The sequence below is a fragment of the Etheostoma spectabile genome, chromosome 21, assembly GCF_008692095.1.
Source record: "Etheostoma spectabile isolate EspeVRDwgs_2016 chromosome 21, UIUC_Espe_1.0, whole genome shotgun sequence".
NCBI classification, from domain to species: Eukaryota; Metazoa; Chordata; class Actinopteri; order Perciformes; family Percidae; genus Etheostoma; species Etheostoma spectabile.
Genome location: NC_045753.1, coordinates 6,770,623 through 6,786,982, shown reverse-complemented (window position 1 = coordinate 6,786,982; position 16,360 = coordinate 6,770,623). Strand labels below are relative to the sequence as shown.

The following is a 16,360-nucleotide window of genomic DNA, read 5'->3' as shown; positions in this document are numbered from 1 at the left end:
TCGGCATCAGCCCTCATCTCATCTTTACAAGATGCTACACCTGGCAGCAGCTCTGACTTCAGCCAGTTTATTACCAAGAACTTTTATTCTCCCTCTCCTTATTCTACTTTTTGTGGCCTATCTTTCTCTCTACCTTAATCTCCCACGGCACGTCAAAGCATTTACTAGATGGTCGTAAATCTTTGGAGGAAGTCCCTACCCACACCGACGAAAGAAAACAAATTGTGTTTCAGTTTCAGTTTCTCTCCCAACCCCATTAGGGTGCTCCATTTCTTTCTTTGGAAAGATTTTTTTCATCTTTGATGTTAGCTGCAAAGCTAGCTAAAAACAAACATTAACCATTCATATATCACCCCTTGCAAATTTAAACACACTTTATTGTGTTTTTTCTCTGTCTGGATTTCAAGCAAGTAGCATTTGGCCCAAAAAATGAATGGGGAGTTTAAGATGATGTCCGTTTTTCATTTACTGAAGTGGCAAGATTAAACAATGGGTCTCTTAGAGGGAAACACAACTCATAGGAACAAGTCAAAGAGTGAAAAAACATATTCCTAGATTATTAATAAAGCATGTCAGGAAAGTATTAGATTTGAGTTATGCATTTATTCTTAAACGTTCAGTTTAGTAGTTATTATAAATAGTTCAGAACAATCTTCTAGTGCAAAATGGGTCTCCTGTAAAGTTAAACATGTGTCCAGGTGTCATACAATGTATTATTATATACAACAGTGTGAGGATGCTGAACCAGTCCTAGTTCATCATGATGCCGCATGCGTCCTGGCACAATATTCAGAGAGTCAGAAACAGGGAACAGACTCACCATAGTGCCCACACTGTATGTGGCTGTAGGACCAATCGTATGGTGATATGGGTCTGCTGTTGCATAGACTCTGCCATAACTATAGAGGAGAAAACAGGTAGAAAAAGTGTTTACTATGACAATATTACTTACAAATAACTATTGTTATTATGAGTGTAGTACAAAAAGTTTAACTCCCACAATAGCTTCTTCAAGAGGTTCGACAGACAAATCCAAAACACAATCGACCACCATGAATATGTTGACACATTGTTGGTCTGCATTATCAAGCATGTTAGTATCTCTCCAGGGAAATGCACAGAATGTTTGACTAGGATTTAGATGAACTCATATTTGTACAAGTGTTAGAAACTCAAAAGGGGTCTAGCTGCAGACATTCACTGTGGAGTCACTTCCGGTACAGGCTCCACTGTCAGATCACCTCCACTTTCAAGCTGGTCAGGACAAGAAATTACATTTATTTTAACCTCGCCCTAAGGAAAGTGACTGATTTGCTTTATTCTAAAATGTTTAATTGCATGATTTTTACATTTGTGTGTCGTTAAAATTGCTACCGCTATCAATATATATACATATATACATATTTTTTTAAAATATCTATATAAATATTAAATGCAAAATAAAAATATATATAAATAACGCAAATTACTGAATGTTACACATATGGGCTTCTTTTTTGTGTTGTACTTTCGCTGCTGAAGGCTAGTTTCTGAAGTTGCAATATATGCTGCCTTCAGGGGCTATGGGAATTATGGTAAATACGAATTGCCGATTGGAAGTTGCACATAAACACCCCCTCAACTCATAATTTTAAGTGGGAAATTCTGAAACTAGCCCATATAAGCAGGTGAGAATACCCCTTGCATCCGCCGTTTTTCATTTTGCACCGACAAAAAAGCACTTGAAGATAACATACTGGTAATTCCAACTGCACAAGTGGGATTTAATTTTTGTTATTGCCACTCTTCATTCTAACCCCAACCGGCCCGTCAGACACCGCCTACCAAGAGCCTGGGTCTGACCGAGGTTTCTGCCTAAAAGGAAGTTTTTCCTCGCCACTGTCGCACTGTTGCTTGCTCTGGAGGAAACCACTAGAACTGTTGGGTCCTTGTAAATTCTGGAGTGTGGTCTATCTGTAAAGTGTCTTGAGATAACTCTTGTTATGAATTGATACTATAAATAAAATTGAATTGAATTGAATTGAAGTAGGATCTTCCGACTAGCACGTGAAAGTAGCATAGCTTTATTTCTGTGGATAACGTAAACTGTTTAATATATAACAATGTGGCTTTATTGTGGGCAGCCATGGATAAAAACAAGATGTATAAAGGGGCCGCAGGTGTATAAGCTATATATGGGCACCCGCTCTAGCAACTGGGTACCCACACCAGACCATCTTTTACAAAAGGAAAGGAGATAACGCTGTCCCACAAGTCCTTGCGGCACCAAAATTTAAGGCAAGGCATTAACATTTCATCGTTCATAATCACAATATTAAGGTGCACAGTAGCGCCGGCAGCCATAATTCTTTAGTTTCAATGGCAGACCCACATCAATAACATCAGCCATCACGTGAGTGTAAGAGCAGTCGGATTCTCCTCGCACCTCCTTTTGAATTCTCCTTCACATCTTTGCTTGACCACATGACGTTTACCATTGAGGTTAAGGAAAAGTGGTTAGGACTAAAGGAGGTAATTTTTTTGACTTTTTGACCACAGCCCCGATATGTGGAAGTTTCTGGAGGAAATTGCGGCTAGGCAACACCACTTAAAGGTGCTCTAACCGAGGTCACACGTGTTTTAGGCTACAACATTTGTTGTCACATGCAGCAAACATCTCCTCATTATCTACGAGCTGCCTGTCCCCTGAACACACTGTAAAAAAACGCAGTCTCAAAAATAAACTGTGCTTACCTGCACCATGAAGCATACACAAACAGTCTTCAGCGTACACCAACAAGAAGGATTTGGGGGTGGGGTTAGTTTGCAGAAGCACAGAAGGGAAGGGACAGGATGAGGAGGAGGGAGGGGCAAGCTAGTCTTGTTTTGTTTGAAAATACTTTGAACTTCAACTAGAAGTAACACCTCCCAACATTGCTTAGAACACCTTCAACCTACTGCGAATGCCAAGAAGACAACTGACTGAATGTGACTTAAATACCACAGCCTGCTTGCTCTCCTTCGCTCTCCTTTTTTCACTCTTCTCCCGCTGTGTTCTGTGTTCACGCTGATGTTTACAGTTTTTAGTTTAAATTGGCTTTTGGTCTACATGTTAAAAGTTAAAACATTCCTATAAATTTGGGTATGATATTGGCAATAAGCCTACTGACGTTCTTTCTTAAATATCTTGCCTGACTGTGCTACGGTCACACAGCAGTATGTTTTGCTGTGCTTTTATATCCTGATTAAGGACTTATATTTCCCTTTTTATGAGACATGTTTAGTTCACTTTGATTATAACATGAGGAAAAAAAAGCTAAGTTACTGTTTTTTTAAGTTTGTATTTTATTGTGTATAGTATTACCTCACCCATGAAGATGAAAAATACAAATAGAAAATAAAAAACACAAGCGAAGCTCATATTATATATGTATAGCCTATATAGGAGTGGGTAAATTTACAGTAACAACATAATAACAGATCTCTCTGACTACGGTAAGCGTACCGGACTCATTTCCGTTTCCGGTGCTTGTGTGTTGGTAGAGTGTTGGTAGCGTGTTGCTGCTCACTAAATATCAGTTCAGTTTGTTAGATTTGCTATTACATCGGCTAACAGTCCGCTAAACACTTATTCTTATAGTAGTTCTGCCTAAGCACTCACAGATCTTTTCATTTTTCAGCAACTTTCATTAAATAACCGTTGTTTTTAACGCTTGGTAGCTAATGCTACCGTACTTTAGCTTAGCTGCCAGCAACTTTAGCTTAGCAGTTAGCCATGTCGTCTCCCTCTCCTACTTTCTCTTGCTCGATGTGTGAGATGTTTAGTTACTCCTCTGCATCCTTTAGCGACAATGGTATGTGTAACAAGTAGGGATGATCCGAGTAATGATAAATGATACTACAAAGAACTACTACAAACTACTATTTTTTGTGACTGTTATTGCCACTCTTCATTCTAACCCCAACCGTCAGACCCCCTACCAAGAGCCTGGGTCTGTTCGAGGTTTCTGCCTAAAAGGAAGTTTTTCCTCGCCACTGTGGCACTGTTGCTTGCTCTGGAGGAAACTACTAGAACTGTCCTTGTAAATTCTGGAGTGTGGTCTAGACCTACTCTATCTGTAAAGTGTCTTGAGATAACTCTTGTTATGAATTGATACTATAAATAAAATTGAAATTGAAAATTGAAGTAATAGTTGAGGCTAATTGTTTGAAGACAAGCAAATTTTATATTTTACTGAGAATGTTGCTACACAGAGTTTCTTGTATTTTGACAAAAAAATATTGCGTTTGAATAAGCTGTTTAATGCTTCTTGTGTTCAAGAAGTGCGGAGCAGATGCCAAAATGATGCAAATGCGGCCTGGGCAACAGGTGCACAGAGGGTCTGATTGCAGATGCATAGACCTCTTTGCAATAATCAGCTACAGGAGAAAGGTCCCTTATTTGAGTCGCTCTGACCATGACAATGGGACAATGTATGCCATCCGCAGCGCCCCACGCTGAACGCAAGAAGCATTAGACAGCTTTATGACATTGGTAGATTTATTTTTTTGCACATTAATCAACATTTCTGTAAATGTGCCAGTGTTAGCCAGTTGGCTAATTTTCAACTGTAGTCCTAGTTACCTTGCAACATCTGTTAAAAACAGGTCTAGAATAGCCTTTACATTGCGTATAGTGTAGACAGGATCTGCAAAATAAATGTTGCATTAACGGGATTAGTAGAAGTTAGTCTATTTAAATTTAAATCAACGAGCAAACCACTTTTAAGAGTTTACACAACTTTATTTTATATGTTCTGCTTTCATTTCCTGTCCTGACAGGGGAGCCTGCACCGGAACAGGATCCACAGTTGTCAAAGTCTGCTTTGGCAACAATAGGTTGACTAATTGAAAAATAAATTTGACACTTTGTATGTGGATGTTCAAGCATGGTTGATTGTATATCTAGTCAATTAAAGTAATAAATTCCTCAGTGCGTGCTCTCAGACTTATCTACCAACCCTTTTAGAACTGGCTCAGGTGTGCCATGCACCAGCTCTTAATTATGCTCTTACAGTTTTAGACTGCCGGGGGACTTCCTTTGACACACTGAGCTCCTCTCTCCTTTCCCTTTCCAGCTGTGTGCATCCATGTCATAGAAATGCTTGTTACTAACCTAGGTCTGGGAAGCTTATTCCCCAGAGCCCTTATGTTTTCTGTCGACCGGCAGTTTTCCTTGGATTAGGGAGGCACCAAAATCATGGTTACAGCTGTTGCTATACCATGAAATACTACAACTGCTATTTCTAGTCTTAGTTCCATTATCTTTATTGTGATTATTATTACCACTGTTCATCACACCCATAACCGGCATTGTCAAATACCACTTACGGAGTGTCTGGGTTGGTTCAAGTTTTCTCCCTAAAAGGAAATTTTACTCACCACCCGAGGTTTCTCCCAAAACAGAAAAATTTTCCTCGCCACTGTCACACTAAATGCTTGCTCTTGGGGGAATTACCAGAATTGTTGGGTCCTTGTAAATTATAGAGTGTGGTCTACACCTACTCTATTTGTAAAGTGTCTTGAGATAACCCTTTTTATGATTTGCTACTATAAATAAAAAGGATTTGACTTGAATTGAATTACTGATCGAAAAAGGTCGGTCCACAGCTGCAAAATCAGTTCCTGCATGTACCTGCACAGTGACTTGAGTGAGTAAGTTGGAGGCAAGAACGAAATACAGTTTATTCAGTCTGGATTTTGCCTCTGGGTAGCCAGAAGGCATGATCTAGATGCCGCTCAAAAGCAGAACTTCCTTGTTCTCTTTGCTTGTATTGCTGTTGGGAGAAGTTAAACTTCTGCCTGAAAGCCCTTTCTGCCAGAAATCTTGTTAGGTTATAGCTATGTTTCCAACAGAAAAAATGACATCCCAAAATATGTGTGTAGAGAATGTTATTGTTGAAAATACAATTGACAGTGTTTTGGCGGGCTCAGATATTCAGCTGTATTTGGCCAAAGAAAATCAGCTAAGCAAGAGATAGAGAGGCCAAGGAAGCTGCTTCAGTGCGGAGGATATGGCCAGTGGGGACCCTCCAGAAACATAGCCCTCTGATGCCAACAGAAACGGAATCATTCTGCTGTTAGTTTTAGCTGGATGCTGTCCCCAATACTACACCAACCCAGAGAGAGCCCATGTGCACCGTACTATGCATGAGATAAACTGGGAAAGACAACTAAAACAAGCAGGGCCGAGAGGGCAGACAATGAGTACTTTTTGTCATCTAACAAAATTGCCGATTAGCAAAATGCTGAGAGCATTTAAGTTGGGCTTTTTATTGTGAAAGGAAAAAAAGAAGTAGTGAAGCTGTAATGTGCTACCATTGACAATTTGAAAAATAACAGAGTTGTTGCTGTCTTGGTTCACACTGGTATGGACTACGGAGCCTCTGTGTTTTTATTTTATTACCCGCATAAGTAGAGGCGCAACTCAGCTACACTAGGTTTTGGCTGGGTGTCAGTTGCTTGTGCGCAATGCATCCTGGTACATGTAGCCACTGCCGGCACAGTTCAGTGAGGGAAGAATTTATTGCTTCAATTGACTACATTTACCATCAATACTGATTAGAAAATGCACATAAAAAGGTAAACGGTGGCAAACCCCAGTCTCTTGGTCCATTTGGCTACAACATCCAGTTAGGGCCAGAACAAATTTCTATAGACCCTGAGGGCAGGTTTCAGTTGGGGGTTCCTACTGACTCCCCATTTTCCGCCACTATTTTTAGATGTGTGCGTATCTTGTTATCTTTAAGTACCCTTCCGGTGCACACAGCAGCAAACAGCAGACTACACATGGTAGCATTATTATAATTCGCCCAGAAATTATTCAGCATAATAAGTCACTCTTTTCAGGATTTTGCAGCCTTTTTTGAGTTTGTTGCTTCCCAAAATGCCTGATTTTGTCTTGCGATGCTGCAGAGAGCTGACAGGATTGAAACAGCAGCAGCTTTCACTGACTTTAAAGTAAAAAAATGTTACAGCGTTCATTGATTATAAAATGTATACAGGTTGGCAGGATGGCCTACAATGTTTTGCACGGTCTTTCACTGTATGTTTCGTTGGTGAATGTGAGATGTTTGAGTCACACACATCTGGTATTCAACCCGTTCTCACCCCTGCTTAGTCAGTGGCTCTCAGAGTCACATACTGATACCAAGTCTTGCACGTAGCCTTAGTGGGAATGGTTGAAGTCGCGGAAAACTCAGGTTATTGTTCAATATTGTTGCGGAAAGGTTGCAGTGATTGGTCAAAATTGCGAGTCGTACCAAATTCACGGTGATTGGGTGAATTCACGTGAATTGTTGCAATCATGAAATCCTGGACTGATAAGTAGCTATCTTTGCTGTGTGTCAATTAGTCAATAATTAGTAATTTTACATGGCTTATGCATTAAAGAAGGCGTCTAATAGAATAATAAAGGTTATAGGTCCAAACTTGTGTCAAGAATCATGCTTCCACAAACAATTAAATGTGGTAATACAGTTCAAGGTATGGTATGGGTGGAGTGATTCCATTCCAAGCTAAATTAGTTTTAATGCTTTTAACAAACTCATTGTTATTTTCTAAATAAATGCTATTTTCCTCTCTTCTCATGGTTATTCTGTATTTACCCACTCCTAGGAACACTAACAAGTTAGGACAGCTCAGTAGCTCTGCAGGAAGTTTTGTATATGAGGCACTAGATTCATGATCAGAATGACATTTTGACTTATTCCCCATACATAAAATTATATGGATTCTTGAAAGCATTTCAGATCAAAGGGGATATTTTATCAGTTTGGAAATACTCAATTAAATTGTTTCCCCCATTCCCCAACTCCAACCACCTGACATAAACCTTGTGCAATGTTGGCTTTGAATGAACAGGTTTGATAATGGATAGGGAGTGCCAACCAACTACAATGAGTATGCGTGAGACACATAAGGTATTGGGTTGTCCGAAGGAGAAATCTATAATCATTTCCTCTTCTCACTCACGCTAAGAACAGGCATATGGGATGGAAATGCAATCGATGTCGCCCTATAAATGTACGTTGTAAAGGTGAGTGTGTGATTGCAATGATTTGCTTTACCTGTTTTAATTTATGAGAAAAAGGGGAGATAAAGTGTTTTATCTTCTAGATGACGGGGAGAGATTGTGATAAAAGTAAAATCAGTCAGAGAGGGAAAAAGATAAGAAAAAGGCAGTGATAAGAGTAGTAGATTGTTGAAGGCAGGGACAAATAAGATTAAAAACAAAGAGTAAAATGATTTCCTCCTTTTAGGGTTAAAAGAAACAGAAATAAAAAGCAAATATAGTTTTCTAAAGAGTAAACATATTTAGAAGAGGTTGAAGCAGGAGACACAAATCAAGATGGTAAAAGAGAATCATTTGGAGAGAGCTAGTCATTTTCTTTTAAATTTTTAATCTGTTTATTGATCCCCTATGGGAAAATAACAATTTACACTCTGTGTCCACACTTTGTTAGTTAACACACAGTCCTGAACTACACACACACACACATGCTCAGGATCTATACATGCACTAATAGAGAGATGCCAGAGTGAGTGGGCTGCCAGCTGAACCAGCACCCTGAGCGGGTGTCTTGCTCAACAGCACCGGGCAGTGCCCAGGAGGTGAAGTAGTACATCTCTCTGATGATGTCCCATACCTTCCCATTTCAATGGCATTGTTTTCACTACCCTCTATCCTCCTCCTCGCTATGTTCCCCCTAACTGCCATCTTTCCTCAATCTCTCTGTCTGTGTATCTCTCTTCTGGGGCTTATTTCCAATCTTTTTACCAACACTGGCTTGGAAAAGCTGTTGCTTGCTCTGGAGGAAACTACTAGAACTGTTGGGTCCTTGTAAATTCTGGAGTGTGGTCTAGACCTACTCTATCTGTAAAGTGTCTTGAGATTACTCTTGTTATGAATTGATACTATAAATTGAAAAATAAATTGAAATGAATTGAATTAATCCCCTCCTTCAATGCCCCTTTTTGCCTTTTTTAATTCCACCCAAAATACCACAAAACTCTGGCCCATTCAGTGCGCTAGTAACTAATCGCTAGTGGCATGTATATATTGTTTAGTCCATTGTAGCCCCACAGATTTCATTCAAAAGGCTTGTGTAGAAAATAAAAATCAAGTTATTAGGGGGGGGAGCTTTGCGCCGTAGTGAAAACGCAGTGGGCACAAATAAGGTGCAGACTGCATCTGTCAGTCAGTCTCGGTTTGCTGTATGTGAGCATTACGGATTTAGTGTTGACAATCATATATATCATCTATCATCAATCATCAATCATATATCATATAATCAAGAATATAATAGAACTAAAGGGAGACTTGGCATACAGCCCAATCCGGTTGGGGAGAGTTCTGGCCCGGCCGGGCTGGAGCTCTCTTTACCTTGTCTCTCTTGGTTTTGCTGTAATAATTTTAGACAGCTGGGGACTTATTTTGATACACTGAGCTCCTCTCTCCTCTATCTTTCCATCTTTTCATTTATGTGCATCCATGTCCCAGAAATGCTTGTTACTAACCTAGCTCTGGGGAGTCATTCCCCGGAGTCCTTATGTTCTTTTTTTCCCCAGCATGTTCCCTTGGATCAGAGAGGCTCCGAAATCAGGGTAGCAGCTGTCGCCATGGTCCCGCTACACGTTCTGTGATGCCATGTTCAACTGCTACACTGCGGTGCCCTGCTATGTCCTGCTACGTCCTGCTACGTCCTGCTGTGCCTTGTAATGCCGCACAGCGTCCTGCTATGCCATGAACTACTACAAAGAACTGCTACAAACTACTAATTTTTTCTATTTTTGTTATTACCACTCTTCATTCTAACCCCAACCGGCCCGTCAGACACCGCCTACCAAGAGCCTGGGTCTGACCGAGGTTTCTGCCTAAAAGGAAGTTTTTCCTCGCCACTGTCGCACTGTTGCTTGCTCTGGAGGAAACTACTAGAACTGTTGGGTCCTTGTAAATTCTGGAGTGTGGTCTATCTGTAAAGTGTCTTGAGATAACTCTTGTTATGAATTGATACTATAAATAAAATTGAATTGAAAAATTGAATTAAATTGAATTGACAATGTGCTGACAATGACAGAAGAAACAGCTGTGTAGTCTTGCATTGCCAGACCTTTCTCTACAGTGCTGTGGGTCTGGCCTCTTGACGCATACACTCCTTGATAAGAGAAAAAAAGCGGTCTGGGTTGTTTGAATTTCTTCAAACCAATCACAATCGTAAAACTGGGTGGCGCAAAGCTCTGTTCGCAAAGATGGTGGATTCGCAAAATGGACTCGGGAGGCAACTTTTTTTAGTGGAACATTTGCATCCTTATAATAAAATGCCACTTACAATAATTAATGGGAATATTAATAAGGAATATTATGATACAGTATTTATATAATTAACATAATTAAGGTGTTGCAATGGTGAAAAGTAATAATAATAATAATAATAATAGTAGCAGTTGAGTATTGCACACATCACAAGCCAGCGTTATTGCACAAAACAGATAATAATGTCCAGTTTCAACCTCTCTAAGTGTCTGTGTGTCAGATACTCAGAGGGAGGAGTTATAAAGTTTGATGGCCACAGGCAAGAATGACTTCCTTTGGCGCTCTGTGGTGCATTTTGGGAGAATGAGTCTATCACTGAAAGTACTCCTGTGATTGAGCAGCAAGCCATGGAGTGGGTGCGAGACATTGTCCAAGATGGCATGTAGTTTGGAGATGGCATGTAGTTTGGTTTGTTTTCTGTCATGCTTTTCAAGAGTTGTGAAGCTAGCAGTTATGAAGAACGGAAACTGAAGATGGAACATCCGCATCATCGGGCTGAAAGAGGGCTAGAAAGTGCTAATGCTATCCAGTATCTCTCGCGTTCCCTGGCTAAGTGGCTCCCGAAACATGCAGATGTTTGGATCGAGATTATGCTGCGCCCCGTCCTGTTGTGACTGCGGAAATGGCCGGCACCTTAGATTCTGTCACAGAGAGCGCCGTGGAAGAAGATCAGGATTAAAACAACTGTCTGATGAACACGACTTTTGGTTTGTTTTAATCTTATTATGTGTCCTATAGGGATGAGCCGAGTAATCGGCTGAAACGAGTATCCGCTACGGATAAAGCACTTTTGCCGAGTACAAGTATTATACGAGTAATACGAGTCAATATTTGTACTCGGATTGAATAAACGTCTCCATTGACTGTGTCTCTGTTCTGTGATAGGCTAGTCACAGTGCTAGTCACAGCGCCTCTCCCGTACACTATTCTGTGATAGGCTAGTCCCAGCGCCCCTCACTACACACACAGATTCCTTCTGTTGTTGTGTCCGAGAAGTGAACAGCTTTCTCCCTCAGGTCCGCGGGGCTTTTCCGTTAACATTCCGTTTCTTCAAGCTTCAGGTTTGTTTTATACTTCGGTTTGAACTAGTACCTAGTAACCAGGAGACTTCTGGTAACTGTGGGGTTTGTTCAGACAGTGCTTGGTAGAATGCGACTCGGGTTGCATCTCTGCGGTCAGAGAACTGCCTGCTGGCTCTAACCAGTTTTTTTGAGTGTCTGAAACTTTCTTGCTGTTTTATAAAAAAAAATAAAAGGCAGTTGCGGTATAAATGAATAATATTACAAATTAAGATACACACACAAACACATTCCGAACCCCCGCCCCCCTGTCTCTCTTTGTTTGTCTCTCTCTCTCTCTCTCTCTCTCTCTCTCTCTCTCTCTCTCTTTTCTCTCTCTGTATCTCTTACTCACTCACAGACACACACTCACACATACCTGGTGTGAAAATAAAAAAGAACCAAAAAAAAAAGATCACAGAAAAATTTAAAGTTAAAAAAAGAAAGTTATATTATTGAGTATGAAAACTCTTGTTCATTACATTTTACTTAATAATTGCAACCGCATTGTTGTATTTATTGTTGCAAAACTGTATATATTTGGTTGTTACCATGACTACATCATTGATCTGAAGCTCAATGCCGATGCTGTCATGGAAATAGTTTTCTAATCAGCAATAAATATAACAATTTCTGATCAACTCATATCAATTGCAAGGTTAAAATTACATAACGGTTAAAGCCCCGACCATTTCAAAACAACCAGACCCACATCCGGGTTAAATTCTGTCCACTTCCGGGATAGGCCACGCCCAGTCCGAGTACAGATACGGATACAGATAATTCATGTGGTAAACAGATACAGATACAGATAATGCTGTACTTGCTTATCCCTAGTGTCCTAGTTTTATTGCATTGTTTTCTGATATGATTACAGAGACTGTGTTTTTGAATGACATATCTGTCCTGTTTAATATAGCCTGCGCTCCACAAGTTAGTTAGGACAGCTTAAAGTCTACTTTTTAATGTGCTTGCCATTTTATGCTTTTTATTTCCTATTTTTGTAGACAAGAAATGTGTTTATTTTAAAGTCAGTTTAGTGAAATCAGTTGCAGTTGCACCCAGGTAACTTTGGGCTGGTGTTCCTTTTTGCTGCCTAATCTTGATCACAGACCTATTTTGAGTGTTAGCCATCTGTCTATGTCAATACCGGCCACTTAGTCAACAGATTCTATCATACAGTTGCATCCTCCTCAGCGAACTCAAAAACAAAAGGAGTGGCCATTATTCTCACGTGTACTAACGGAATCTTCCGCTTAAAGTTTTTCCTCTTGGTCAGACAATACAGACAGAATTGAGATTTCTACAATAGTATAATACAATAATAGAGTATAGTTTTAGGAAAATTGCACATGTGTCAGTTTATGCATCTCATATTTTTGATGGCAGTTGCTATAGTATGCTCACAAATCAAATGCTGAAGTTAACGGATTGTTCTTTTGTTGTTGGGGTGGACTTCAGTGCTGTGTGGGACCAAAATATTGATCGTCGTACGCAAAGGTCACAGGAGTTCCAGCGCAAGCCACAAATGCTTTGAAGTCATGGGCCAGCAGTATGGGTCTCATTGATATTTTGTGTGCAGTTAATCCCACCTGTAAGGATTATTCATTTTTCTTAGGTAGAAATAAATATTTTTCCAGAATAGATTTTCTTTTTGCATCCCCTCAGTTATTTCATTCAATTGATAAAGTGGTGTTACTCCCAATGGCATTGTTTGACCATAAAGGCGTCCTTTGCACCACCACCCTAGACCGTCTTTCTCAACGTACTGCTAGATAGCGTTTTAATACTTTACTGAAAAATCAGTCATCACTCAGTTTATAGCAGAATTACAGATATTTGGAGATATTATTATTGGCTCTGTAGAACACCCCAGATTATTACGGGACGCGATAAAAGGGTTTATTAGGAGCAACACCATACTATTCTGCTTACTGTTACAAACTAATTTTGCTGACCGGGTAGCTTTAGAATGATCGTAACTTTTTGTGAACAGTTGTGTTATGGTTTCGTTTTTTGTTTCTTGTTCTTATTCTGCATTTGTTGTTTTCTGTTATTCTCCGTGTATCCCCGCTGGTCATCTAGTGTTACTTCCTGTCTTGTGTCTGTTCTGTTTCCTGTTTTACTTTGATAGTTGTTCCTCTGTCGAGTCTTGTCTACTCCCACCTTTGTGATTGTCATGCCTGCCCTGATAGGATTCACCTGTTAAATAATCTGTTCCTTGTTTGCTCCTTGCCTCTTGTATTTAACCTCTGTGTTCTTTTTGTCTCTTGTTCCTTTTGTGTGTTGTTCATTGTTGGCCTGCTCTTCCCTGAGATCAGTATTTCCCCCGTGAGATCTTCCCAGTGTCTGTTTTCCTATTTTGTTTTTTTCCCGCTCCCTTTTGAACTTTTGGGATTTTTGGATTTGGAACTCTCTTTTGCCTACCTGCCTCGTCTCTGCATTTGGGTCCTCCATTCCGTTATGTGTATAAAGTTGGGCACTTTCCTTCATGACATAATTAACTTCTCTATTGAAAAAGGTGAATTATCAAGATATGCTTAAATTTCCTTACTCCTGAAAAAAGATAAGGATCCTACAGAGTGTTCTATCTATCGACCTCTGAGTCTGCTTAACGCTGACATGAAAATCTTTGCAAAGCTCCTAGCCCGTCATTTGGAGTCTCATATGGCAAAATTAGTGAACCCTGACCAAACAGGATTCCTTAAAAACGAGACTAGGAGCAGATAATGTTAGACGCCTTCTCCACATTGTTGATGCGGCAGAGGACAGTATGACCCCAATGTCACTTCTCTTTCTTGATGCAACCCACCTGTCTATACTTGCATGGACCTTTACCTTTTTGGATGTCGTGTACATGGAACTTTTGACGGTGTACATTCCATGGCGCATCCATGAATCTTTGAGGTCTGGGCTGTAGGTTTGTGCTACAACCTGTACTTCAACCTGCGCAGGTGTTTGGTCTCTTGCCTTGTGTCTGTCTGTGTGGGTGTCTGTTTCTGCATGTGTTTTCTCTCCCCCCTTCCCAGCTTTCCTCTCTGTGTTTTTTTTCAACTCTGGGACGCGTTCCATTGTCTCAGTGTATTGTTTGTTTGAATATATACAAAAATAAATTAAAAAATTATCGTAAATTCTTTTCTTTTTTTTACAACCATTTCACAAAATAACCAAGCAGGCCGGCATTGTTTTTCTTCAAAACTCGCCATTTTCAGCATTTAGCTTGCTAGCTCGGAGGTTGTTGTTATTTTTAGGACATGCGCTGATTATCCAGTAAATGAATTGCAGATTCAGACAGGGAAATCCATTCCATAACTAAAGCATCGGGCGGGTTTATAGCAAAAGATATGGGATGTGGATTTCAGCATATGATAAGCCAAGCTATAATATCCCCTGTCGCCGACATTTCAGCAACAACACGGTAAATCCCAAACTGTATTTTTCTTGCAGAGAAACTTGAAGAAATAACTAGAAAAGGCATTTCCTGCAGAAAATGGATGTGAATGCTGAAAAGCTGGAGCTACACTGCATTGCTGGCTTAAATACCTAAGAAGAACGTATTTAAGCCAGAATATTTTTAAAAAGCTTGAAAAGTATAACAAGAACGCAAAATGTATAATAGATGTTGAACATTCAAGGTTTGAAAGGAATATTCAAAAACATTCAGCATTCACCGAGAGGTGAAACACTTGTCAATATCCAGCACAGACTTGAATAAAGATTACCTAGTGTCTATTTAAAGCAAGTAAGTTTGGTTCTTTTAACTTAATAGCTAATTTCATTTTAACCATGTCTAAGTAATTCAACAAAGCGTTAACACAGGATTTTCAATTTGTTTAGGTCCAAATATAAAGAAAATGCTTCACAAAAGCTTAATTTGGAATGCACTAAAGAAAACACCGGACTATACTATATTGATGCAGCATACATAGCCATAGGTTCCCAGCCCATCCACTCTGTATAAGGCCTCTCTTACCGAAAAAAACAAATAAAACTCCCCCACCAACCCCAGCCACTTCTCCATTGCAACCTCACCTACAACTCACTGCCTGGGCTTCCTTTTAAATCAGAAGTGCTTAAAAGTAGAATGAGAGAGGCACAGTATTAGAGATGAAATGGGGAGAGAGTGGATAGGAATATACTACTATCAGCCACAGGGAGAACAAATAATACAGTAAAAGTGAGAAAGAGGGAATGTGTGAAAGGAGAAAAAGAAAGAGAGCACATCGCTCGCTCCTTGCCTCTGATAAATCTTACATTATCGGCGGCCTACAGGCTCCTGCTGTGGTTGTTTCTTATCGGGCCTGAGATTAGCTCTACAAGTACCTTCATAAACACACAAACACACACCTAGACAGCAGTAGCAGCGGGTGTACACACACACACGTTTTTTTCTAAACACATATCCCTTTTGATCCAGAGGAATGCCTGGCAGACTGCAGGCTCCCTGAGGGCTGAGGATATTTGCACAGGGAGGAGCGGAGCAGTTCTGGGCAGGGGGAGGGTTAGAGGAGATACCGTACAAGGCTGCAGAGGTTCATGGCCTAGAGGTGAGGGGGGTGACAGGGAGGTGCAAGGGGAATGACAATTGAAAAAGATTTTTGAAGACCATTGTTGTTGCGGTAACTTTTAGCAGTATATTGCCTAACACATCCATGGTACATTGTCTAGAAAGCTAAAAGTTAGCTGCTGAAGGCAGCTCAGATAATCTGCCTGTTGTTATCATACTATGTTCCAAGGCCTCCTAATGGTTTGATCCTTGGTTCCAAAGGGATCCTATGGTTTAAACGGTTTTGTTTTAGTCAAAAGAGAAGACACATTAAACACACACAATTAGTTCTGTTACTATTTTTTTTTTTACATATATTTGAATATTTTTCTTAGCAAAATGTATTCTGACCAAACTTGGCTGGATGGGCTAGTGAGTAAAGTGGGCGGGCCAGAGCCACACTGGCCCATTACTGACTACACG

At 40.1% G+C, this 16,360-nt stretch overlaps 1 protein-coding gene across 8 annotated transcripts in view; it reads right to left on the bottom strand.

Annotated features, from left to right (window-relative positions):
* Window positions 1–16,360, bottom strand: part of LOC116671533 (RNA binding protein fox-1 homolog 3-like) — a 751,379-nt gene that overhangs the window by 24,852 nt on the left and 710,167 nt on the right. For all 8 annotated transcript variants that reach the window (XM_032502899.1, XM_032502901.1, XM_032502896.1 and 5 more), the window contains one exon: window positions 821–899. In XM_032502899.1, the coding sequence (XP_032358790.1) occupies window positions 821–899 (79 nt within the window). The remainder of the gene's footprint in view (window positions 1–820; window positions 900–16,360) is intronic.